Source organism: Oncorhynchus mykiss, chromosome 19, assembly GCF_013265735.2.
Source record: "Oncorhynchus mykiss isolate Arlee chromosome 19, USDA_OmykA_1.1, whole genome shotgun sequence".
NCBI lineage: Eukaryota > Metazoa > Chordata > Actinopteri > Salmoniformes > Salmonidae > Oncorhynchus > Oncorhynchus mykiss.
Genome location: NC_048583.1, coordinates 36,537,917 through 36,563,489, shown reverse-complemented (window position 1 = coordinate 36,563,489; position 25,573 = coordinate 36,537,917). Strand labels below are relative to the sequence as shown.

Sequence of the window (25,573 nt, the reverse complement as noted above, 5' to 3'; positions counted from 1 at the left end):
TGTGATATATTGTGTTGTGCATAGGTTAAGTCTTATGGTGAGATTTCAGACTTTTCCCCAAGTGCACATTTAGCTCAGAAAGTATTACGTTTAACACTTTCACAATGTACACGTGTCCCACTGTACAGTTTAAAGTAAAACTTCTGATGCATTTCCCTGTTGGATTGAATGGGACATTTTTCACACAATAAGTATTTATGTAGACAAACACAGCAATCCTGAAACTTTAATGGAATACATTTTCATACAAAAAAGAATGTGTATTTGAATTACTACATTGCTACACACTTACACATTTGACCTCTTATTGGGGATTTAAATAATACAATTTGCTGGAAATTCTATTGTAATTGGTTAATGTAAGTAAGTACTTACTGTATGTTATACTGTAAATACCAATATGTACAGTGTATACATATACCAAGACATGAGAAACCCTCTACAACCTTCTAGATAGTCTTACTACAAATTCTGCTTTTATCAAGGTCACATTAGAAACGTCATTGAATACAAACAGCCCCTACTCTCTTTCTAGCTTATCGCTAGATGATGCCCTGTAACTTAAAGTCATATATCATATAATCGTAAAAATACGTCAAAAAGGTTGATGGAATCAATGTTGACTCTCTGCATCAACTCAAGAGCGGGGGATGTATACACAAGAACATTTCTATTGACTTCAGCAATGCATGTGCAAAGCTATTCATAAATCATTATATAATGTGTCTGATATAACAACTCACTGGCGGCAGGTAGCCTAGCTGTTAGGAGTGTTGGGCCAGTTCAATTACCGAGCTGACTTGGTTAAAAATCTGTTGATGTGCCCTTGAGCAAGGCACTTAACCCTAATTGCTCCAGGGTTGCTGTCAATAATGTCTGATTTCTGGCTCTGCTCCACTCTGAGGGGAGCGGGATGTGCAAAAAACACATTTCCACTTTGCACTTGTACGTGTGGTGTAGGACAAATGTAAGCACCCACCTAATTATTGTAATGGTGAACTTGGACCAAATTGATTTATCACTGATACAATTGCAGCTGTTAGGGCAAGCCAGCCAACATTCAAGAACAACGGTCTCCTAGAGAGAAGACAAATTCCAATCAAAAAGGGAGCGGATCTTTCCTGTTTCAGCTCTTTTCAGCTGAACAGAACGCTTTGGGGCTGAGATTAAACATGTTTTTATCAATCCATCACATTTACCAACCTTGGCGGTTCTTTTCAGTTCCTTTCTAGACAGAAAGTCAATAATTAAGCTCAATAATAAAGCTCATAGCACTGCCACTGTGACAGCCTTAAGAAATGATCACCCCTGACATCAATGTACATGGATTTGGAGAGAGAGTTGGGGACTTGAGAACACCCACTGTGGTGACACCAGGGGCCTCGCTAATGTCTTGAAAAGATAACTGTTAATATTCTCAACTGGCCCTGGACCCTATGGCAGCAAAAAGCAAATTCACTGAACAGTTCTACATTTAAAGAGACCAGCTTGATAGAACACAGCTTATTTAGCTTATACAGCACATGAAGACTCCAAAGAGGGTAGCTAAATAACAACTAGGCTATGACAACCTAAAGCTGTACATTATTTCTGCTCATGTAAAGTGTGCTTATATCTTTCAGGTCTACCTTGGTCATATACTTTAATGTCTCTGTGAGAGGTTTGTTATAAAAAAGTGAAATGTCAATGATAGATGTTCTGTGGTGTAATAAATCATGTTTCAGATGCAGATTTAGCAGAGTAAATTAGATGGTGGAGTGATTTCCTTTATTGGACCATAAACTGGTGTGGCATTGCTATAGAAACTGAGAAGCGTTCTTTTGTCAGAACAGATAATGGACTGTAAGAACCTGAGCCCATGGCTAATGCAGAAGTATTCCCAGCATCACTTAAATGTTTTAAGATTCACGTCTCTGTTCATCCAAATAATTAAGCAGCACTCCTCGTAATTGCCTCTCATCTATCTGGGGGACATTTAAGATGGTCCGGTTCACCCTGTCCGTATCTTATCGCCCTCAGTACCACAATGCAACACAACAACATCCAGGAGCGTGATGTCTACTGAAAGTTAGGCGACTAAAGTTGAAAATACCATTCAGACTTCAGTTGAACTTGTGCGTACTGGTATATTGTTCCTATCCTGAAACATAGAGTTTTTTTTATTGAAAGTGAATGTTGCTGAAGCTTCAACTAAAGAAACCCCCCACCACAGTCAGCGTTTGCATCCCGGAGCCCTTTGGTAATTCATTATGTGATATTTATCCTTTGCCTTTTATCACGTTCCCCCATGGGGAAGCTCACTCATTTTTGGCTTGGTGGACAGGAAGGCAAGATGGATCAGAAGGTGAATGCGTAGACCACTCCCACCACCACAATGTTGCCAATAGTAGCGATGATGGCAATCCAGAGCCAGATGGCATCACTGGACGAGGACTGGTCGTCCTGCTGGGTCTGGGATGAGGTCGCCGCAGAGGCGGCGTGGACACTGGCCGAGGAATTGAAGAGCGAGTGGTCGGCACTGTAGTTGTCATTGGGTGAGGAGTCCATGAAGGCCCCCGTCATGACTGGGATCTGCAGGACAGGGAAGGATGGGAGGGAGGGAGAGGGAGAGAAAGAGAGAGAGAGAAAAGATTAGATAAGATATGAATTGACAAAACCAAAAGGAGTTATTTTATTTAATATGCCGTGTAGAGCTCTTTGCCAGTAGGTACAGAAGATTTGAACATTTTCTTTCCTGTGAGTGGGAGATGTTCATAGGTCCTGCATTAGCAAGTTAAAATTTTAAATTAAATAGTGAATGTATCACGGCATCTTGTGGGAACAAGGTTTCTCACTTCTGGTGTGGATCCCCCCCACACACACAGGTGTGTTCCCACCCTTGGAACTAAGGCTTAATTCACATGAAATAAATATTTAACGAGTGGGAAGTGAGAGTGAGTTATTGCTTGGGACAATTAGAAGCCTGCTGAGAAGGCGGCTGGACAGCAGAGCAGAAGAAGAGAGAGAGTGCATCCTCTCATATGTACTGTAGGAAGCTAAGAAGTGCCTGAAAACGAGAGAACACTTGCTTGCTGCGAACGCTAGCTCTCAAATTAGAAAACAGATTCCTCTCCTCCGAGGGCTGTCAAAAAAACAATGCTAAAAATACTTGAGGGATGTAGAGCACTCACACTATATACACCAAAACACTCTTACTCTTTCTGCTCGCCCTCTTTCACACACACACTAATACAGTGAGAGAGAAAAAAAACCACACAGAGCACACAGTCTCATTTGAGGTCGTTCCTCTCACTGAGATAAAACATTTTTTTATAGCATTCCGCTGCTCTCCAGCCATTGGCCCCTGGTGGTGAGTAATGACATGACATATCCAATTGGGCATGATGGGAGCAGATATCTATGTATGGGTACAGTAACCTGGGGTTCCCCTCACCTAGTGATCACTCAGCCAGAAGTAAAGAGTAGGGTTGACTGATGAATGGATGGATGGAAGGATGAGGGGATTGCTGATCTAGAATGGTTTGATCGCATTAGAAGGGGTGTATGCTATGTATGGACACTCCACATGTACTGTAGCTAAAGGTTTTTTAGTAGTAGTAGGTTTAGCTGAATAGAGCCTATAGATGAGTGACAAAGTCTACATTTAGACACATCTAACATAAACGCCCCTATATGACTCATTTCACCATAAAAACATCCACACCATAGCTTTGCATAACATGCAATAATTGTTAAGGTAGTAACTTTGGAAAAACATTAGTAATCTGGTATCACTTGTCTGAACCCCTTATTTCCCAGTGCACCGGCATGAGGTCAGCACAGCTAGCTGTAAGCATTATAAATCCACCTCATGGGTGGAATGTTATTTATATTTAATAATTAATAAACATTATTTCGAAAAACCCACAGAAAATCTGGTGTTTCCATGTCAAAAGGTTTTGTTATATTTCAGTCTTCTGTGATGTTTATAAAATGTAATATTGGGATGCAAACTCCAAATTGAATAGATTTCAACTTTATATCGGACATGGTACAGGTGTCTTATTTTTTTAAGCCCATAACAATGTGTGTGAGGTGTATACTTTGGTTTCAAAGTAGATTTGTTTAAGACTACCAAGAAACATTCTGTGTGACCCTGATTTAGCCCACTGCAGTAAAAGGTTAATGGAATGGAAAGAGAGAAACCCTGGTATGGGGCATCCCCAGGCCGCTTTGCACTTAAGCGGGCAATGAGGGCCATCTCCCATGCATCAATGTCAGGAAACCGATGCCAGTAAACCTGCATGGGTGAGTGGCTGCGTAATAGAGCCAGTCATCTGGTCACTGACCAGGGTAGGCTTAGATCTCGCGGATATGCTGGCTCAACAGCAACAGGCTATCTTAACATTGCGAGCAGTTTATTGGTGCTATATTGGATTAGATAGAACATGCAATGTTTGCACACTCTAAGAAATGCTGGGTTGTTTGGATGACCCAACTGCTGGGTTGCAAGCATTGGGTTACCTTGTTGGGTTGTTTTCTTTAAAAAGAGCAAGGTTGGGTTGTTGATGCTGGGTTATTGAGATATGAGCCAGCAGGTCAGATCAGAAGACTGGAGGCGTGGCTCAGTAGGGGCGTGGCTTTTAGATAGTTATTTTTGGCCACCAATGAAAGTGAATGTTATTCCGGTTCATCTGTTCTGTTTTATTTTTATCACATGTTAAGGTTTATCAACACTGACACTTTTGTAGCTTTATTGAGGCTTACTGTAGGTCCCGTGTGGCTCAGTTGCTAGAGCATGGTGCTTGCAATGTTAGGGTTGTGTGTTTGATTCCCATGGGGGACCAGTAGGAAAAAAAGTAGGGAAATGTTGGCACTCACTACTGTAAGTTTCTCTGGATAAGAGCATCTGCTAAATTATTAAAATGTGAAATGTTCACACAAGTGTATGAGTTCCTCAAGAACCTATGCATAAACCACTGTTGGGATAGTTACAATATGTAAATAACACTGGGTGAAAGGGGTCTATATCAGGGGATGTCTGTTAGGTGCCTCCTAAGAAGAGGTAGGTGCAGGAGTCAGGAACAGGAGAGCAATGAAGTCCCAGTAGCACAATCGTTTATTGAAAGTCCCAACACAACAACAACAACAGGTGGGGAAACACACTCAACGAAGTCGCCACACACAGGGAAATAACGTAACACTCGGAGGAGAAATCTCTACTCCTAATTACAGTCCAAACGGTACAACGACCATGAGAAAACAAAACCCTGTGGCGCAAACAAGCACCCCTAACAGAGCAACAACAGCAAATAATCCCCCACAAAGAATTAGCAGACAGCGAAGGTTAATAAACCCACCGAAATTAACTAATAGGACACAGGTGTAAACAAAACAGACAGACACAAAAGAAAAATGGATCGGTGGCAGCTAGCTAGTAGACCGGCGACAACAACCGCCGAGCACCTCCCGAACAGGGAGAGGAGCCACCTCCGGTGGAAGTCGTGTCAATGTCTTTACATGACACATTTTTGATATTCTAGAGAATACAGACCATTTCCAATCCATTTTTTGAGATTTATGGATATGCACCATATCCTGATAAATTCTGAATCTAGATGTGTCCTTTAGACATATATGATATTGGGATTACTCCAAATATCACACGAAGACATATCCTATGGCCGAATATGGACTCATTCAATATTTTGAGATATGTGACATCGATTTTTCGCTCTTCGTGTTGACAAATTCTGACTGTATACATCACATATAACGCTGAAAATAAGGGGGATTTCTTATGCATTTCTGAGTTCTCAGCACATGCTCAATAATTTTACAAATATGAAATCCACATTTTTCTTTCATGCACAAATCATTTTTGGTATGGCCGGATATTGACTCATTAGATATCCTGGGATCTTATTTTCTCTATATGATGACAAATACTGACAGTAGGCATATATAGTATATTTTCTCAGCACATGCAATGCATATGCTCTTGACTGAGGTCCATATGAGGATCTAGAAATGCATTTGATATGTTGATGCATGCTCAAAAATTTGACACAATTTCTATATACAGTGCCTTCAGAAAGTATTCAGACCCCTTGACTTTTTCCACATATTGTTAGGTTACAGCCTTATTCTAAAATTGATTAAATAGTATGTTTTCCTTGTCAATATACACACAATACCCAATAATGACAAAGCAAAAACAGATTTTTTGAAATGTTTGCAAATTTATTAAAAATAACAAAATGGAAGAATACATTTACATACTGTAAGTATTCAGACGCTTTACTCAGTACTTTGTTGAAGCACCTTTGGCAACGATTACAGCCTTGAGGCTTCCTTGGTATGATGCTAGACCCTTGGCACACCTGTATTTGGGGAGTTTCTCCCATTCTTCTCTGCAGATCCTCAAGCTCTGTCAGGTTGGATGTTGCTGCACAGGTATTTTCAGGTCTCTCCAAAGATGTTCGATCAGGTACAAGTCTGGCTGGGAGACTTGTCTCGAAGCCACTCCTGTGTTGTCTTGGCTGTGTGCTTAGAGTCGGTGTCCTGTTGGAAGGTGAACCATCGCCCCAGTCTGAGGTCCTGAGTGCTTTGGAGCAGATTTTCATCAAGGATCTCTCTGTACTTTGCTCCATTCATCTTTCCCTTGATCCTGACTAGTCTCCCAGTCCCTGCTTCTGAAAAACATCCACACAGCATGATGCTGCCACCACCTTGCTTCACTGTAGGGATGGTGCCAGGTTTCCTCCAGACGTGACGCTTTGCATTCAGGCCAAAGAGTTCAATCTTGGTTTCATCAGACCAGAGAATCTTGTTTCTCATGGTCTGAGAGTCTTTATATGCCTTTTAGCAAACTCCAAGCTGGCTGTCATGTGCTTTTTACTGAGGAGTGGCTTTGTCTGGCCACTCTACCATAAAGGCCAGATTGGTGCAGTGCTGCAGAGGTGGTTGTCCTTCTGGAAGGTTCTCCCATCTCCACAGAGGAACTCTAGAGCTCCGTCAGAGTGATCAACATGTTCTTGGTCACCTCCCTGACCAAGGCCCTTCTCCCCCGATTGCTCAGTGTGGCCAGGTGGCCGGCTTCAGGAAGATTCTTGGTGGTTCCAAACTTCTTCCATTTAAGAATAATGGAGGCCAGTGTGTTCTTGGGGACTTTCAATGCTGCTGAAATGTTTTAGTACCCATCCCCAGATCTCTGCCTCAACACAATCCAGTCTTGGAGCTCTACGGACAATTTATTCGACCTCATGGCTTGGTTTCTGCTCTGACATGCGCTGTCAACAGTGGGACCTTATATAGACAGGCGTGTGCCTGTCCAATCAATTGAATTTAACACAGGTGGACTCCCACACAAGTTGTAGAGCCATTTCAAGGATGATCAACGGAAACAGAATGCACCTGAGCTCAATTTCGAGTCTCATAGCTAAGGGTGTCAATACTTATGTAAATACGTACTGTCGAACAATTCACAACAATACACACAAATGTAAGATTAAAATAATGGAATTAATAAATTAATAATGTTGGGGGGATTGACTAAATACAGTAGAATACAGATTATATACATATGAAATCAGTAAAACAGTATGTAAAAAAAAAGCCGGCTACTGATGGCTATTTAACAGTCTGATGGCCTTGAGACAGAAGCTATTTTTCTGTCTCTCCATCCCGGCTTTGATGGAGCTATATTGACCTCGCCTTCTGGAAGTTAGCAGGGTGAACAGGCTGTGACTCGTGTGGTTGATGTCCTTGATGATCTTTTTGGCCTTCCTGTGACATCGGGTGCTGTAGGTGTCCTGGAAGGAAGGCAGTGTGCCCCTTGTGATGGAAGACCACATCACCCACTGGAGTGCCCTGCGGTTGTGAGCGGTACAGCTACTGTACCAGGCGTTGATACAACCCGACAGGATGCTCTCAATTGTGCATCTATAAAAGTTTGCGCCTTCTTCACTACACTGTCTGTGTGGGTGGACCATTTCAGAAAAGTACCAGTGTTCTGGCTTTGACCCCAAGTAAGAACAGGTCCACTGGTGAGACACTTATGCTGGCCTGCGTAGATGGAAACAGAAAAGTCTGAGCCTTTTGGGTAAAACACTGGGGTAAATTTTGTATGGAAATGGGCCAAAGGTGTTTTTGTCTGTTCTTTGTATTTCAAATAAGCTCAAAGCACAGCTTCCCCCTCAAAAGCAACGTCTTACTTGAGTGGAGATTCAATTAAGGGGTTCAACCCCCCCCCCGCCACTCTAGCACAATATAATGCCAGCACAATATAAAAATGACGCAAGCACAATATAAAATTACTAGCTTGGCTGGTTTTGCGCATCGTTTTCCCCCTACACATCTTTTTGGTGTTCAAATTCTATTTTTCTGCCTGAACTGCCTTTTCCCCACGATTATTCAAAGCCTTTTAAGTAGACCTTAGGTCCTGTTAAAATAGCATGTCCTAACAGAGATAGATGGGGTATGTGACTGACAGTTAAAAAGACGTGTGGAAGAGACATGGCAATATGATCTAATGCCCTGCATGGCCCAATCAGAGAGGAGCAAACGCTCCGCTTCAGAGATGAAGCTGCACCTCTGTCAGCTGCCTGCGGTTGTCAGGAAAATACATTATTTGTTGTGAAGCGCATCCCGCCGGCAGAAGATGGATACAGAGCTCCCTGGCATTCAGTTTGCTGATATGGACATATAGTTTGCATGCATTCTGGAGTGGAAGTGCAGGATCTCAGCAGGTCCTTGCTACACACTAACAGCCTGGTATAGTATAGATTTTCACTGGTGTGAAGTTAATTTTGTAGCAGTGGTTTTCAGACAGGAGTACAAACAAGGGTCAAGAGAAGGAACGATATTCTGGTCATTTTAACATGTGCAAACGCTTAGTAAATAAATGCCCTCAGTACGCACCTAAGTGTGTTTATTATGTACCCAAGTAGAGTATGTATGATCTGGAAATTACCAAACACTCTCTCTCACCAAATGGCTAGGTGAGTGTATCTTAATTGAAAATACTCATATGAAAAGTGCATGACTAACATCCACATATAGAAACATGGGAATACTGGGCTACATTGCAAGAAATGCCAAGTATGTGTGGGAGAAAAGCACATGTGTTTTGGTGTGTAAACAATAGTTTAAAAACCAAAACCATTAATGGATTGCAGTCTAAATCTATCTCATGATTAAGAACAAAACATGTAATCAGTTCTCAAACTGTGGATAGCTGCAATTTTTTAATTACTGTAACGAGACTGAGGAAGCTCATTGAAAGACTGAGAAAAAACACATGTATATTTTTTCTTCAGCGCTCAGAATTTTAGAGGACTTTGACACTGTGAAGAGTTATATTTTTCTTATTGAAAGCCTAAAAATGACATCAACATCGTAAAAACACCAGCATTACGCAATGTGATGCTATACTTGCACTTGGCAGTATGACTTAGGCATGTACTGTATGTGGCCATTGTTATGGATGATTTATTCCACGGTATCCAGTGGCTTTATGAGAATATTATCGTAAACTCAACAACAATGTGTTACAGCACAGGAAAATAGTCAATCACAGCACTCAAACCAAAGGAACAAAGTGAGGAGAGAAGAAAGTTGTCTCTGACATCAACCAGCTCTACTGTTCTGTATCAAAATACAGAGCTATCGCTATCCATAACTTGCCAGCACATTTTTATACCCTGTCCAAACACCAACAAGGCTCCAGTGAGAGGCCGAGTCAGGGCTATTTCCATTGGAACAGTTTGGAAACAGAGAGACATTCTTTTAAATGTATGAGGCTCACTTAAAGAGAGTAAAATACCACAAGAAGAGATTTTATGAAGGACCTCCAGAAACAGATATTTCAGAATGCCCTGCTTATTACCCAATATAACCCAAAAGTCAAACAGTCAGCGTGTCAGACCTCTTCCTACAAAGATGCAGTATTAATCATAATAATGCTCAAGTATACTGCTGATGAAAATAGATCTTTGTTAAGGTTTTTTATACATTCATAACAATTCATATTTCTTCAGACAACTGAGAAAAGAATCCATTTAAAAAAAGCAAATACACACTTTCTCATCCACTGTCTTTCTGAGCCGTTCTCTCTAAATCCAGCATTTTGAAGAGATGGAGATTAAGGATGAAATTTTGACTCACAAACACTGTTTATACCTGTAAAAACGTAAACTCTCCTCGGGTGTCAGAAGTTTGAGTTTTCATTTGGTTTGCCTGTTGACTGAGTGTGTCGTGCAGCAGAGGGAGTCATGGACCAGAGCACCAGACACAGAGTAACACGCGTCAGGAGTTAGACACTAGAATGAGGAGAGCTGGTCAGATGGCTAGATGTCACACACACAAACACACTGTACACACATACCGCACACACACACACACACTGCACTCACAGTGAACAGTCAATCAAAGATGATCTTCTTTATGTACTAAGTCAGGCATTGGCATTCCTCTCAGCTGACTAGAATGGAAAATCATGTGTACATTATGCACATTATAGAGCCTAGCCAAAGCTTATGGAACAAGAGAAAGATACAGTATAATACAGTTATTACATAGTAAAGTTTTAGAAAACCAGGTGCATGAAGCTGTATAAACATTATATATTAAGATACAAGATTGACTGTGAATATGATGCAGGTGGCTGGGCTGAAACACTGCTACACAGGTTCTATTGAGGTAAAAGATCTACTATGAAACGCTGCTGGGCCGCTGAGAGAAAGAAAATCGATAAGACTGAAGTTGTAAATCTAGATGGCAGTACAGAACCGTGGTGGACTGAGGTGAAATTCCATCTGGTCTGAGTCTAGTTTAACTAGTTCAAGTTTTATTGTCAGGGCGAAATGCTAAAATTGCATGTTCTAACCAACAGTGCAGTAATCAATATTAAAATAGTATAACTGATAATAAATGAAGAAAAATATATATATCATAATAATAATAATGATAATAATAATAATAATAATAAATATATATTCACACACACACACATACATACACACATATATATATATATATATACACACACAGTGCATTCAGAAACTATTCAGACCGTTTGACTTGTTCTACATTTTGTTACATTACAGCCTTATTCTAAAATTGATTAAATTGATTTATCTCATCCATCTACACATAATACTCCATAATGACAAAGCAAAAACAGGTTTTTAGACATTTTTGCAAATGTATCTCAAATAAAAAACTTAAATATCACATTTACATAAGTATTCAGACCGTTTACTCAGTACTTTGTTGAAGCACCTTTGGCAGCAATTAAAGCATTGAGTCTTCTTCTGTATGACACTACAAGCTTGGCACACCTGTATTTGGAGAGTTACAGATCCTCTCAAGCTCTGTCAGTTTGGATAGGGAGCAAAGCTCAGCAGCTATTTTTAGGTCTCTCCAGAGATGTTAGATCGGGTACAAGTCCAGCTCTGGCTGCGCCACTCAAGGACATTCAGAGACTTGTCCTGAAGCCACTACTGTGTTGTCTTACCTATGTGCTTAGAGTTGTCGTCCTATTGGAAGGTGAACCTTCGCCCCAGTCTGAGGTCCTGAGCAGACGTGACGCTTGGCATTCAGGCCAAATAGTTTAATCTTGGTTTCATCAGACCAGAGAATCTTGTTTCTCATGGTCTGAAAGTCCTTTAGGTGCCTTTTGGCAAACTTCAAGCTGTCTCGCCACTACCATAAAAGCCTGATTGGTGGAGTGCTGCAGAGATGGTTGTCCTTCTGGAAGGTTCTCCCATCTCCACAGAGGAACTATTGAGCTCTGTCAGAGTGACCATCGGGTTCTTGGTCACCTCCCTGCGGCTCTGACTTAGAATACGTGGACAACTACAAATACTTAGGTGTCTGGTTAGACTGTAAACTCTCCTTCCAGACCCATATCAAACATCTCCAATCCAAAGTTAAATCTAGAATTGGCTTCCTATTTCGCAACAAAGCATCCTTCACTCATGCTGCCAAACATACCCTTGTAAAACTGACCATCCTACCAATCCTCGACTTTGGCGATGTAATTTACAAAATAGCCTCCAATACCCTACTCAACAAATTGGATGCAGTCTATCACAGTGCAATCCGTTTTGTCACCAAAGCCCCATATACTACCCACCATTGCGACCTGTACGCTCTCGTTGGCTGGCCCTCGCTTCATACTCGTCGCCAAACCCACTGGCTCCATGTCATCTACAAGACCCTGCTAGGTAAAGTCCCCCCTTATCTCAGCTCGCTGGTCACCATAGCATCTCCCACCTGTAGCACACGCTCCAGCAGGTATATCTCTCTAGTCACCCCCAAAACCAATTCTTTCTTTGGCCGCCTCTCTTTCCAGTTCTCTGCTGCCAATGACTGGAACGAACTACAAAAATCTCTGAAACTGGAAACACTTATCTCCCTCACTAGCTTTAAGCACCAACTGTCAGAGCAGCTCACAGATTACTGCACCTGTACATAGCCCACCTATAATTTAGCCCTATCAACTACCTCTTTCCCAACTGTATTTAATTTATTTATTTATTTTGCTCCTTTGCACCCCATTATTTTTATTTCTACTTTGCACATTCTTCCATTGCAAAACTACCATTCCAGTGTTTTACTTGCTATATTGTATTTACCTTGCCACCAAGGCCTTTTTTGCCTTTACCTCCCTTCTCACCTCATTTGCTCACATTGTATATAGACTTGTTTATACTTTATTATTGACTGTATGTTTGTTTTACTCCATGTGTAACTCTGTGTTGTTGTATCTGTCGAACTGCTTTGCTTTATCTTGGCCAGGTCGCAATTGTAAATGAGAACTTGTTCTCAACTTGCCTACCTGGTTAAATAAAGGTAAAATAAAAATAAAAAATAAATAAATAAAATGCTGGTCTGACCAATCCAAATCCATGTTTCAAGATTGTTTTGATTACGTGGACTCGGATATGTTCTGGGTTGCATCTGAGAATAACCTTGACGCATACACGGACATGGTGACTGAGTTAATCAGGAAGTGTATAGGGGATGTGTTCCCACTGTAACTATTAAAACCTACCTAAACCAAAAACAGTGGAAAAATGTCAGTATTCGCGCTAATCTGAAAGAGCAAACCACCGCATTTAACCACGGCAAGGTGACTGGGAATATGGTCAACTACAAACAGTGTAGTTATTCCCTCCATAAGGAAATCAAATAAGCAACATGTCAGTGGAGAGAAAGTAGAGACGCAATACAACGGCTCAGACACAAGATGTATGTGGCAGGGAAAACCAGCCACTTTGCGAACACCGACGTCTTCCTACCGGACAAGCTAAACACCTTCTTTGCCCGCTTTGAGGATAACACACTGCCACCTACTTTTTGACTTTTGGCTCTCTTTCTCTGTGGCCGGCATGAGTAAGACATTTAAGCGTGTTAACTCTCACAAGGCTGCAGACCGGGTGACTAGAGTGTTTACGGACATTCAATCTCTCCCTATCCCAGTCTGCTGTCTTCACTTGCTTCAAGATGTCCACCATTGTTCCTATACCCAAGAAAGCAATGGCAACTGAACTAAATCACTATCGCCCAGTAGAACTCACTTCTGTCATTATGAAGTGCTTTGAGAGGCTAGTTAAGGATCACATCACCTCCACCTTACTATACACCCTAGACCCACTTCAATTGGAATACCACCCCAATAGATCCACAGACAATGCAATCACCATCGCACTACACACTGCTCTATCCCATCTGGACACCCATCTGGACAATATACCCAAAAGATTTAGACTTTTCTGTTTCCATCTACGCAGGCTAGCACCTGTGTCTCACCAGTGGACCTGTTCTCACTTCGAGTCAAAGCCAGAACACCGGTACTTTTCAGCTGTCAGTTACATAACAATGGCTAACTGTGAACTTTAACAACTTCTCATAGAGCAACTGTTTTGTTTAGGCAAAGGTTGATTCTGCTCTTCACAAGTCCTCACTGTCAGCCAAAGCTGTGGAAATACAATTTCCCTAGTTGAACACAAAGGTGTATACACTAATGTACCACTGGAGTTACAGTCGAAAAGCAGCACGAGATTTAGAGTCCGTCAACCACAGTACGCTGCATGTTAGAAGGCAATACAGGAGCAAGAAATGCCTTTACCACTGTCAAAGAGAATATGACAAATAGCTTTTAAGCCACTACTGTATAGCTCTGTGACTCACAGTGGTATTCTGTCCTGCTTGGGTATTCATTATTTTCATCTTTGATCTGTAATCGTTAACGTGGTCAGTATTTTGACAGATTGGGACATACTGTAAACCTTTCACATTATCACCCACTCAATGACAAGTAGCAGCAATGATCTTCATGTTAATAGACAGTTGGACTGCAGAGCCACAACATGGCCATAGTCCAAAGACAAACATTAGGAGGGGCACCACAATGCATTCAACTGAAATGTTTCTTCTGATTTAACTCAACTCCTCTGAATAAGAGAGGTGTGGGGGGCTGCCTTAATCGGCATCCAGGTCATCAGTGCCCAGGGAGCAGTTGTTGTTGGGGGTTAACTGCTTTGCTCAAGGGCAGATCTTTCTACCTTGCAGGCTCTGGGATTTGAACCAGCAACCTTTTGGTTACTGGCCCAACTCTTTTACCATTTGGCTACCTGCCACCCTGCATTATAGTGTTTAAATGTTCAACGTGCTGTGTACGCAGGTTTGACAGATAAGCTATTACTACCGTATAGAGCAGACCCCCTACACACAAAATGCAGCCTAATATTTCTGCCACAGTCAAATGACTCCTGGCGTTAAGGGAAACAATCAGACTCAGCAGTGCGGCTGGGCTGTGCTCTGTGACATGTGATTTAACTCAGGATTTCTAAGGGACTGTGGTTAAAATAAAATTATGAATTGACCGTAAGTTACCTTAAAGGGGACCTCAAAATACTATATATATATATTTGTTTGGGGGGGGGGGGCGGGTTATGGGATACACACACTGCTTCGGATAGGTATTTTTACTGTCTGTGCTGTTGTGCAGGGCTGGATACAGCCCAGTGTTTTGTATACGTGTTTGTTTTGGGTGTATTAAAAACCCCTGTGTATTCTTGCGCCTGTCTCCAAAATCCTTTATGCCAGCGTGACAGAATAACAGACCTACAAAATGGAGACATCAGGAAAGACCGAGCTGGCGACCATTGTAGGGACAGTACAGCACCACGATGACTGTCTCTTGAGACTCGGTATTGCCATGGACAGTGTGCTGGCAACAATCCCGCGCTTGGAGGGAAAAGTGCAGTCCCTCCAGTCTCCAGCACCGATTCTGGTACCAGCTCCCACACCACAACCTACTTCCGTTCCATTGGAGCTGGCCCGTGGAATACCCCTGTCCATCCTGGAGAGCTTCGACGGCACACCAGCAAGATGCAAGGTGTTCCTTCTAAAATGCGACCTGAACCTCGCTCGCTACGACAGGGCTGTTTCCGGAAGAGACAGGGTTGCCACCGTCATCTTGGCACTGACCGGATGGACTCTGGACTGGGGTGCCGGGGTCTGGGAGACGGGCGGACCCGAGGTCGAGTCCTACGAGCACTTCACCCTCCTCTTTCGCTTGGTGTTTGACCATCATGTGGGCCGAGGAGGGTGAGTCTACTCGACTTTGCCAGGGATCTAAGACCGCCTCGGAGTTCGCCCTGGGGTTCCGGACCATCGCTGCCTCCACCGGATGGAACAAGTTGGCTGTCGTCAACGTTTTCAGCAGCGGACTGCGGGAGGTGGTACAGTTGGAGTTAGACTGCCGTGATGACAACCTTTTATTCGACCAGCTCATCAGCATTGCAATCCGGTTGGACAATCTCCTGTGGCTCCGAAGAAGACCTGCGCAGAATTCGGAGCCCATGGCCACCCCTGCTCCGTGGAAAGAGCCACGGAGGTGGGCTCGGCGTGTTTGAAGGAGAAGGAGGAATCTGGTTCTATTGTGGAGAAAGGGGTCATTTCTCCCCAACCTCTCTATCCACAAGGAGGTGCGGAGGTGACAAACCAGATAATTCTCCTGCGCCAACCCAGGTAGGAGGCAAGGTCTCCTCTCCTTACCTGTCAAATCAACCAGTGTGGTTTCCCGTTAAATTCCCTGAGTACCCTAGCCCTTCAATCCCGTTAAATCTGATTGATTCCGGAGCTGTCGGGAGTCTCTTAGATGAACACCACCATTCTCGTCATTGTGGACCGGTTTTCCAAAGCTCCTGCCTCTGCCTGGGCTTCAGTCGGCCATGCAAACCGCGGAGGCTCTTTTTACGCACGTCTTCCGGCACTATGGGATCCCGGAGTATATTGTGTCAGATCGTGGCCCTCAGTTCACCTCAGGGGTATGGAAGGCGTTCATGGAAAGCCTGGGGGTCACGCTCAGTCTCACCTCCGGGTATCGGCCTCAAGCAAATGGGCAGGTGGAGAGGGTCAACCAGGAGGTGGGAAGGTTCCTGCGGTGTTACTGTCAGAATCGGTCGGGGAGTGGGTGGATTTTCTACATTGGGCGGGGTACGAGCAGAATTCCCTCCACCACTCCTCCACTAACCTCACTCCTGTCCAGTGTGTGTTGGGATATCAGCCGGCCCTGGCACCTTGGCATCCGAGCCAGACCGAGGCTCCTGTGGTGGACGAGTGGTTTCGGCAAGCTGATGATATGGAACGCTGTACACACTCGTCTCCTGCTCGCTGTGCGTTGGCACAAGTAACAGGCCGACCGCCACGGCAGTGAGGCACCTTTGTTCTCCCCAGGCGACCTGGTCTGGCTCTCCACCCGGAACCTGCCCCTCCGCCTCAGGGCAGGAAGCTGTGCATGTGGTTTGTGAGGACGTTTAAAATCCTTGCTGAGGCTGGAACCAGTGACGTCCCGGCTCCTCCTCTGGACATCGAAGGAGGTCTGGTGTACTCGGTCTGGGAGGTCCTGGATTCTAGGTGTCAGTGGGGGGGCGTCTCTAGTACCTAATCAACTGCGAGGGGTACGGCCCAGAGGAGCGGTGCGGGGTTCCTGCGGTGGACATCCTGGATGACTTCGCTGACCAAGGATTTTAACCGTCGGCACCCAGACTGAACCACACTGTGCACTTGTGGTCGTCCCCGAGGCCGGTGTCGTCCTGTGCAACGCGTCAGGGTGGTACTGTCACAGATCCCCCCCGGTCCTGATGCTCATTCTGTTCACCAGTTCCGGAGGTCTACATCACTGGCTTTCTAGGTTTCACTGAACAGGATTTGTTATCAACCCCGGACTGTCTTGTCTGATTACAAACACCTGGTTCCCATTTCCCCTGATTAGTATGTTATTCAGTTGAAGTCGGAAGTTTACATACACTTAGGTTGCAGTCATTAAAACTTGTTTTTCAACAACTCCACAAATTTCTCGTTAACCAGTGCCCCTGGACCTCTGGAATTAAAACAGCCCCAAAACATCACTGACCCCCCTCCATATTTCAACATGGGTATGAGGTGCCTCTCCTAGTATGCATCTCTGTTTCGACGCCAAACATGCTGATGCTGTATCTGACCAAAATGTTAAATTTTGGTCTCATCTGACCAGAACAAGTCATAATTTAAATCATGTTTGGCAAACTCCAAGCACTTGCATCTGTGTCTTGGGGTCAGAAAGGGCCTTCTTCTTGCAACCCTTCCAAAGGGCCTGTGGTTGTGGAGGTGGCGTCTGATGGTGCTTTTTGAAACCTGGTGACCCCAAGATGCCACAAAAGCCTGCAATTCTTTCACAGTGATTCTTGGTGATTTTGTTGCTTCTCTCACTATCCTCCTCCCTACCCCTACCCTAATGCCCTGACAGTGCTCAGTGGTATATTCAATCGTTTGTGGATCTTCTTGTAGCCATTACCAGATTTATGAAGGTCTACGACTATCTGTCTCTTTTGAACTGCCAGTTCTTTTGTTTTCTTCATGGTGTTGGATGACAGTGGGATATTGCATGTAGGTTACCGCATTTTTATACCCTAGTGAAACAGGAAGTGATGTAATGGCTCAATATAGTTCCTTAAGACTTAGATAAACTTAAATAACTGGAATTGAATTTCAGTAGATGTTATTTACAATAATCTTTAAGGGTGCCATTAATTGTGAAACCTTGATTTGGAGGAAATACATTTTTAATTAAATCAATAAATTATTTTGGTTGGTTCCATTGAAACATTAATAAAGTACAGTATTTTTCACATGTTGGTATTTAGAGGTTATCGCTATAATTATATTGTTTATATTTGTTTAGCATTGTTTGTGCATTGCCAGTCAGGGGTGCCAGTAATTTTGGAGCCCACTGTATCTATCTAATAGAACTCAGAGGGTTTTCTTTAATGGAAGCTTCTCTAATGTCAAACATGTAAAGTCTGGTGTACCGCAGGGCAGCTCTCTATGCTCTCTACTCTTTTCTATTTTTACAAATGACCTGCCACTAGCATTAAACAAAGCATGTGTGTCCATGTATGCTGATGATTCAACCATATACAAAATCAGCAATCACAGTTAATGAAGTCACTGAAACCCTTAACAAAGACTTGCAGTCTGTTTTGTAATGGTTGGCCCGCAATAAACTGGTCCTGAACATTTCTAAAACTAAGAGCATTGTATTTGGTACAAATGATTCACTAAGTTCTAGACCTCATCTGAATCTGGTAATGAATGGTGTGGCTGTTGAACCAGTTGAACCAGCTGTCATTGTCAAAACATATAGATTCAATGGTTGTAAAATTGGGGAGAACTCGGTCAGTAATGAAGAAATGCTCCGATTATTTGACACCAGACTCCACAAAGCAAGTCCTGCAGGCTCTAGTTTTATCTTATCTATTATTTTCCAGGCATATGGTCAAGTGCTGCAAAGAAAGACCTAGTTATGCTGTAGCTGGTCCAGAACAGAGCGGCACATCTTGCTCTTCATTGTAATCAGTGGGCTAATATTAATACTATACATGCCAGTCTCTCTTTTGGCTAAGAGTTGAGGAAAGACTCCTTGTATAGTCAACTTACACACAGCACTGACACACGCACTTACACAACTCTTCTCCCCATGTGACCTACTTGTTGTGTGTATGTATTGACATGTATGTGTAACTAATAGATGCACACACACACACACACTACATGTTATTGTTTTTAAATGGATGTAAATTGTAAAGTCTTTTGTCTGTAATGTAGTTTTTGTTATACGTTGGACCAGAGTAAGACTTGCTGTCGCCCTTGACATTGACTAATGGGGATCCTTATAAATCAAATCAAATACTCTACTGGCATATCAAAGTTCCAGTGGAATTGAGGTAACCCCATAAATAGATTATGTTCACTACAGAGGTTGAGAAGAGGCCGACCTCTTTACAGCATTGCTTCCTCAATGTTTACTGGTGCTTGATGTTTCTGCCCTTAGAGGCGAGAACACAGAACATAACATAGAACACATCAAGGTGGGTGCTGACTGAATCTCCGTCGCAATGGATCCTGGGTGATTGTATCGGTCTTTGCGAGTCAATGGGCCGTAGCCATGGGCAACCACTGCAGGTCATAAAACGTGGGAGTATTGAGCAGCCTGAGGTTTAACCCATTTCCTGACAAACTGCAAAATCTTTATCGTCCTTGCATGGTGTCAATCGACCCTCCTATATACAGTGCCTTGCGAAAGTATTCGGCCCCCTTGAACTTTGCGACCTTTTGCCACATTTCAGGCTTCAAACATAAAGGTATAAAACTGTATTTTTTTGTGAAGAATCAACAACAAGTGGGACACAATCATGAAGTGGAACGACATTTATTGGATATTTCAAACTTTTTTAACAAATCAAAAACTGAAAAATTGGGCGTGCAAAATTATTCAGCCCCCTTAAGTTAATACTTTGTAGCGCCACCTTTTACTGCGATTACAGCTGTAAGTCGCTTGGGGTATGTCTCTATCAGTTTTGCACATCGAGAGACTGACATTTTTTCCCATTCCTCCTTGCAAAACAGCTCGAGCTCAGTGAGGTTGGATGGAGAGCATTTGTGAACAGCAGTTTTCAGTTCTTTCCACAGATTCTCGATTGGATTCAGGTCTGGACTTTGACTTGGCCATTCTAACACCTGGATATGTTTATTTTTGAACCATTCCATTGTAGATTTTGCTTTATGTTTTGGATCATTGTCTTGTTGGAAGACAAATCTCCGTCCCAGTCGCAGGTCTTTTGCAGACTCCATCAGGTTTTCTTCCAGAATGGTCCTGTATTTGGCTCCATCCATCTTCCCATCAATTTTAACCATCTTCCCTGTCCCTGCTGAAGAAAAGCAGGCCCAAACCATGATGCTGCCACCACCATGTTTGACAGTGGGGATGGTGTGTTCAGCTGTGTTGCTTTTACGCCAAACATAACGTTTTGCATTGTTGCCAAAAAGTTCAATTTTGGTTTCATCTGACCAGAGCACCTTCTTCCACATGTTTGGTGTGTCTCCCAGGTGGCTTGTGGCAAACTTTAAACAACACTTTTTATGGATATCTTTAAGAAATGGCTTTCTTCTCGCCACTCTTCCATAAAGGCCAGATTTGTGCAATATACGACTGATTGTTGTCCTATGGACAGAGTCTCCCACCTCAGCTGTATATCTCTGCAGTTCATCCAGAGTGATCATGGGCCTCTTGGCTGCATCTCTGATCAGTCTTCTCCTTGTATGAGCTGAAAGTTTAGAGGGACGGCCAGGTCTTGGTAGATTTGCAGTGGTCTGATACTCCTTCCATTTCAATATTATCGCTTGCACAGTGCTCCTTGGGATGTTTAAAGCTTGGGAAATATTTTTGTATCCAAATCTGGCTTTAAACTTCTTCACAACAGTATCTCGGACCTGCCTGGTGTGTTCCTTGTTCTTCATGATGCTCTCTGCGCTTTTAACGGACCTCTGAGACTATCACAGTGCAGGTGCATTTATACGGAGACTTGATTACACACAGGTGGATTGTATTTATCATCATTCATTTAGGTCAACATTGGATCATTCAGAGATCCTCACTGAACTTCTGGAGAGAGTTTGCTGCACTGAAAGTAAAGGGGCTGAATAATTTTGCACGCCCAATTTTTCAGTTTTTGATTTGTTAAAAAAGTTTGAAATAGCCAATAAATGTCGTTCCACTTCATGATTGTGTCCCACTTGTTGTTGATTCTTCACAAAAAAATACAGTTTTATATCTTTATGTTTGAAGCCTGAAATGTGGCAAAAGGTCGCAAAGTTCAAGGGGGCCGAATACTTTTGCAAGGCACTGTATTTGGATGCTCATTCCCATGGATGAATAATGCATTCATATTAATATTCTACTTCACACCTATTGTTTTTATTTATTTTTTGCTGCACCTTCAACTCTTCATTTATACTTTTTAGAGTAACATTTTACTGTGTAATGGAACATAGGTCATCCACAGCAGACTTAGTGTTGTGAGGTTTTCTCTACTTCTTTCAAGGATGTTTTTGCTTCCTTCAGCTCTGCCTTCACTGACCTCCAGCTGTACCTGCTTTTCCCTGAAACGTCGGTGCACAATAAATACTGTATATGGTATACTGTACTTTGATATTGATCATTAAACACTGAATAGCTAAAGTGAAGTGGGTATTGTATGAGAAAAACATAATGCCCAAATCCTGGCAACTGGGCTAACTATATTCGTTGTCGTGAAATATCACCAATTTCAACAATAACCTTGACGATTCAATAAAACCAGCATTTCAGAATTAGTGTGCAAACCCCTTTCCTCCCTCCACCATAGATTTACAGAGTGAAGCAGATCCTTGAACGCGACCTTGGAACTATTCAGAGACACTTAGCCTAAAGCTGTAGAGAGAAAAGTTAGTTTGGTATTCCTAACTAACCCTGTTCTATCTGAACAAATGAGGTGGGAACATAAGCTTGTTTACTCTTTGCACAGCATAGCCTCTCATTCTTCTGAGTCCACTCACAGCCCAATGTACTGGTGATGATTGCAGTGTGAAGTGGGAAGCCAATACTTTGTTCTGGTATTGTTGTTTTTACTGAAGTTCTGAACGCAAACCCTTTGGTGCAGGCCTATGATTGAAACAGAGGGATTCTTCTAGAGCAGTGGTCACCTATCGGCGATCGCGATCGACTGGCCGATTTCCAAGGCATTCGTAGTCAATCACCAAACATTTCTGTTCCAAATTGTTTTTTGGTTTAGCGCTGCTGGCGGTAGGTGCACTTGATTTAGCATCTCTAGCGCCGGGAAGGCAAAGTGTTCCCATTTTGAACCATTTAATGTGTCTGAAGGTAGAACTCTGCATATCCGGCAGGCCCAGGGAGCAAATCTAGTGCACCTATAGGCCGAACGCTGGCCAATCAGATAGCTCAGATCACTGTGTCTGCACAGTTTCTTCAAGCCATAGGCTGTAAAATGAAGCCTCAAGTGCACAACAAAGTTTATACTGTGAGATTTCAAAACTTTTAAAACCATGACTAGAGAGAGACTCAATGAATACAGCAAATTGGTGCTGTTTTTAAAAGTAAGTTCATGTTTAAGTTGTTATTCAGCAGTGTCGACACTTTGTTTAACACTTTTATAAGCCATAACATGTGTGCTCCCTACTTCCACACACACTACAACCAGCACTGCAGCTGTAATGAATGAGTATAGAAAAGTGTTTCGATAAGCTTGCTGATTGTGTCTTTTGTAACATTAAGGTATATTTCACTTTCTCTGGTCATAGAAGTAACAACAATGAATTGGTGCATGAGGCAGAAATAATGCTGTGTGACTTGAGTTTCGCCATCAGTTGGAAGAGAGGCAGCATCACCTCGGCTTCCTCCCTCCCCATCAGTCCAGTAAAATAAAAGAATAACAAATTATTATGCTCACTCAGTGGTGCCTCACAAGTAACACAACAAATTATCTATTGCCAGCGTGATCATATACAATTTAAAAATATATATAATTTCTCAATTTCAGGGCAATTCAAGCATAGCCAATATGCAGCGATAAAGTTTTGCGCCTATAGCCTACTGCACAAACCTCATTGCTACAGAACTGTTTTAATAGGTTAATGTTGCATAGGATGTTGTTTTTTAAGTCATGTTTTTAAAAAGCAATTTGGGCTCAGTATTTGGTATCTGAAAGCCTGTTTAATTTCCACTCAGTTTGACTATAGCTAGTCCACAGTCTAGACTTGTGGTGTGGCTTATCTCCTTCTTTTACTCAATCTGTCATTGAGTAAATAAGTCACTTCCTGTGGCTGAGGCAAACTGAGGGAACATGTTGTCCTTCCTCCACTCCTAGAACTACAAAGGCTTTTTTGGATTTCCCGGAAGGAGATCCCTAGGTAGAACCGAAGAACCAAAGAGACAGCCCTAAACGAACCATTTATGAACCCTTTTTTTCTGCAAGCGTAGTCTATAGATCTACTTCTCACATAGCACCGCTGTGTTGATCAAATAAATAAGACCCACCTTTGTTTAGTCATTTGTATTGTAATGCTAACTGACACAAAACATGTTGTGCCTTCAACACAACTCATTCTATGATGCAGAAACGATGTAAATACTGTTAGAACACTTTATTATGGAAATAATGTTGAATGCCACATACTGTGTATACAGTGTGAGCTGATGTTCTTCACTTCAGCTGAAATATCACAATAAATGACAGAAGGCTATTTTATTTCCACCTAAATATTTATATGGATTTATTAGGGACACAGTTATTATCCAAAGCTTATGTTTGTAGACATATGCCTCCATATGCCTCCACTATACCCAATATTGTACCAAAACTCTACTTTCACTTCCTTCTCTCCCTGAGCCGGTCTGGGCTTATGAGCCTCAGCTGGCACAACTCGCTCATCTTATCTATCTAGGTTGGATTTTATTACAATTCACATCTTTCTCATATATTGTATTGCTTCCATCTGTTTCACTGTTCTGCCCTCCAGCTATTTATAAGAGTAGTTCTGCTAACAATGCATTACCTTATACGTTTTTCATCGTGCCTTTAGGCGTTTGGGGGACTAGGTCTTGTGAAAATGTTGTTTTCATCCTTGGCTGGAGCTCTCTCTGGCACAGTGAAGGCTCCTCAGAGGAGGAAGGGGAGTACCATCCTACTCAGTGAATTGAATACAAATTTAAATAGTGAAACATGAAAAGAAGTTTGGATAAAACTATGCCAAATATTTTCACATCACCAGGTCTATAGTACTTTCTTGGGTAGCACAATGGTGTAGCCCGGAGGACAGATATTTTTCGACCTCCTCTGGGTACATTGACCAAGAAGACTCATGGTTCTCACCCTTACCATAGACTTACACAGTAATTTTGACGACTTCCAGAAGACTTATCAGAGCTCTTGCAATATGAACTAATATCTTGTCCACCCAATCGAAGGATCAGAGTATTAATTTAGTACTGAAAGCAGCTAGCTAACACTGCAGTGCATAACATGTGGTTAGTAGTTGACTCAGAGAGAAAAAGAATATAGTTCAACAATTTTGAACAAATTCATTTCTTCAAACTTTAAAGTATCAGCAGTGAGATTGAATGATATAAATACAGTTGAAGTCGGAAGTTTACATACACTTAGGTTGGAGTCATTAAAACTCGTTTTTCAACCACTCCACAAATTTCTTGTTAACAAACTATAGTTTTGGCAAGTTGGTTAGGACATCTACTTTGTGCATGACACAAGTAATTTTTCCAACAATTGTTTCCAGACGGATTATTTAACTTTGACTGTGCCTTTCAACAGCTTGGAAAATTCCAGAAAATTATGTCATGGCTTTAGAAGCTTTTGATAGGTTAATTGACATCATTTGAGTCAATTGGAGGTGTGCATGTGGATGTATTTCAAGGCCTACCTTCAAACTCAGTGCCTCTTTGCTTGACATTATGGAAAAATCAAAATAAATCAGCCAAGACTTTTGTCTGGTTCATCCTTGGGAGCAGTTTCCAAATGCCTGAAGATACCACATTCATCTGTACAAACAATAGTACGCCAGTATAAACACAATTTTACCATGCAGCCATCGTACCGCTCAGGAAGGAGATGTGTTCTGTCTCCTAGAGATGTACTTTGGTGCGAAAAGTGCAAATCAATCCCAGAACCGCAAAGGACCTTGTGAAGATGCTGGAGGAAACAGGTACAAAAGTATCTATATCCACAGTAAAACAAGTCCTATTTCGACATAACCTGAAAGGCCGCTCAGCAAGGAAGAAGCCACTGCTCCAAAACCACCATAAAAAAGTCAGACTACGGTTTGCAACTGCACATGGGGACAAAGATCATACTTTTTTGAGAATTGTCCTCTAGTCTGATGAAACAAAAATAGAACTGTTTGGCCATATTGACCATTGTTATGTTTGGAGGAACAAGGGGGAGGCTTGCAAGCTGAAGAACACCATCCCAACCATGAAGCATGGGGGTGGCAGCATCATGTTGTGGGGGTGGCAGCATCATGTTGTGGGGGTGCTTTGCTGCATGAGGGACTGGTGCACTTCACAAAATAGATGGCTTCATGAGGAAGGACAATTATGTGGATATTGTCGTGTCTTTACTATCATTAAATGAAGACTTTTAGTTTTTATCAAAGATTCTCTGTAATTAGTATTACGTGACTAAACTGA

General features: G+C 42.3%; 1 protein-coding gene across 1 annotated transcript in view; it reads right to left on the bottom strand.

Moving 5' to 3' along the window:
- Window positions 1-208: 208 nt before the first annotated feature.
- Window positions 209-25,573, bottom strand: part of LOC110497748 (uncharacterized protein C14orf132-like) — a 42,220-nt gene continuing 16,855 nt past the window's right edge. The window contains exon 2 of the mRNA XM_021574079.2: window positions 209-2,571. Within this exon, the coding sequence (XP_021429754.1) occupies window positions 2,338-2,571 (234 nt within the window). The 3' untranslated portion in view covers window positions 209-2,337. The remainder of the gene's footprint in view (window positions 2,572-25,573) is intronic.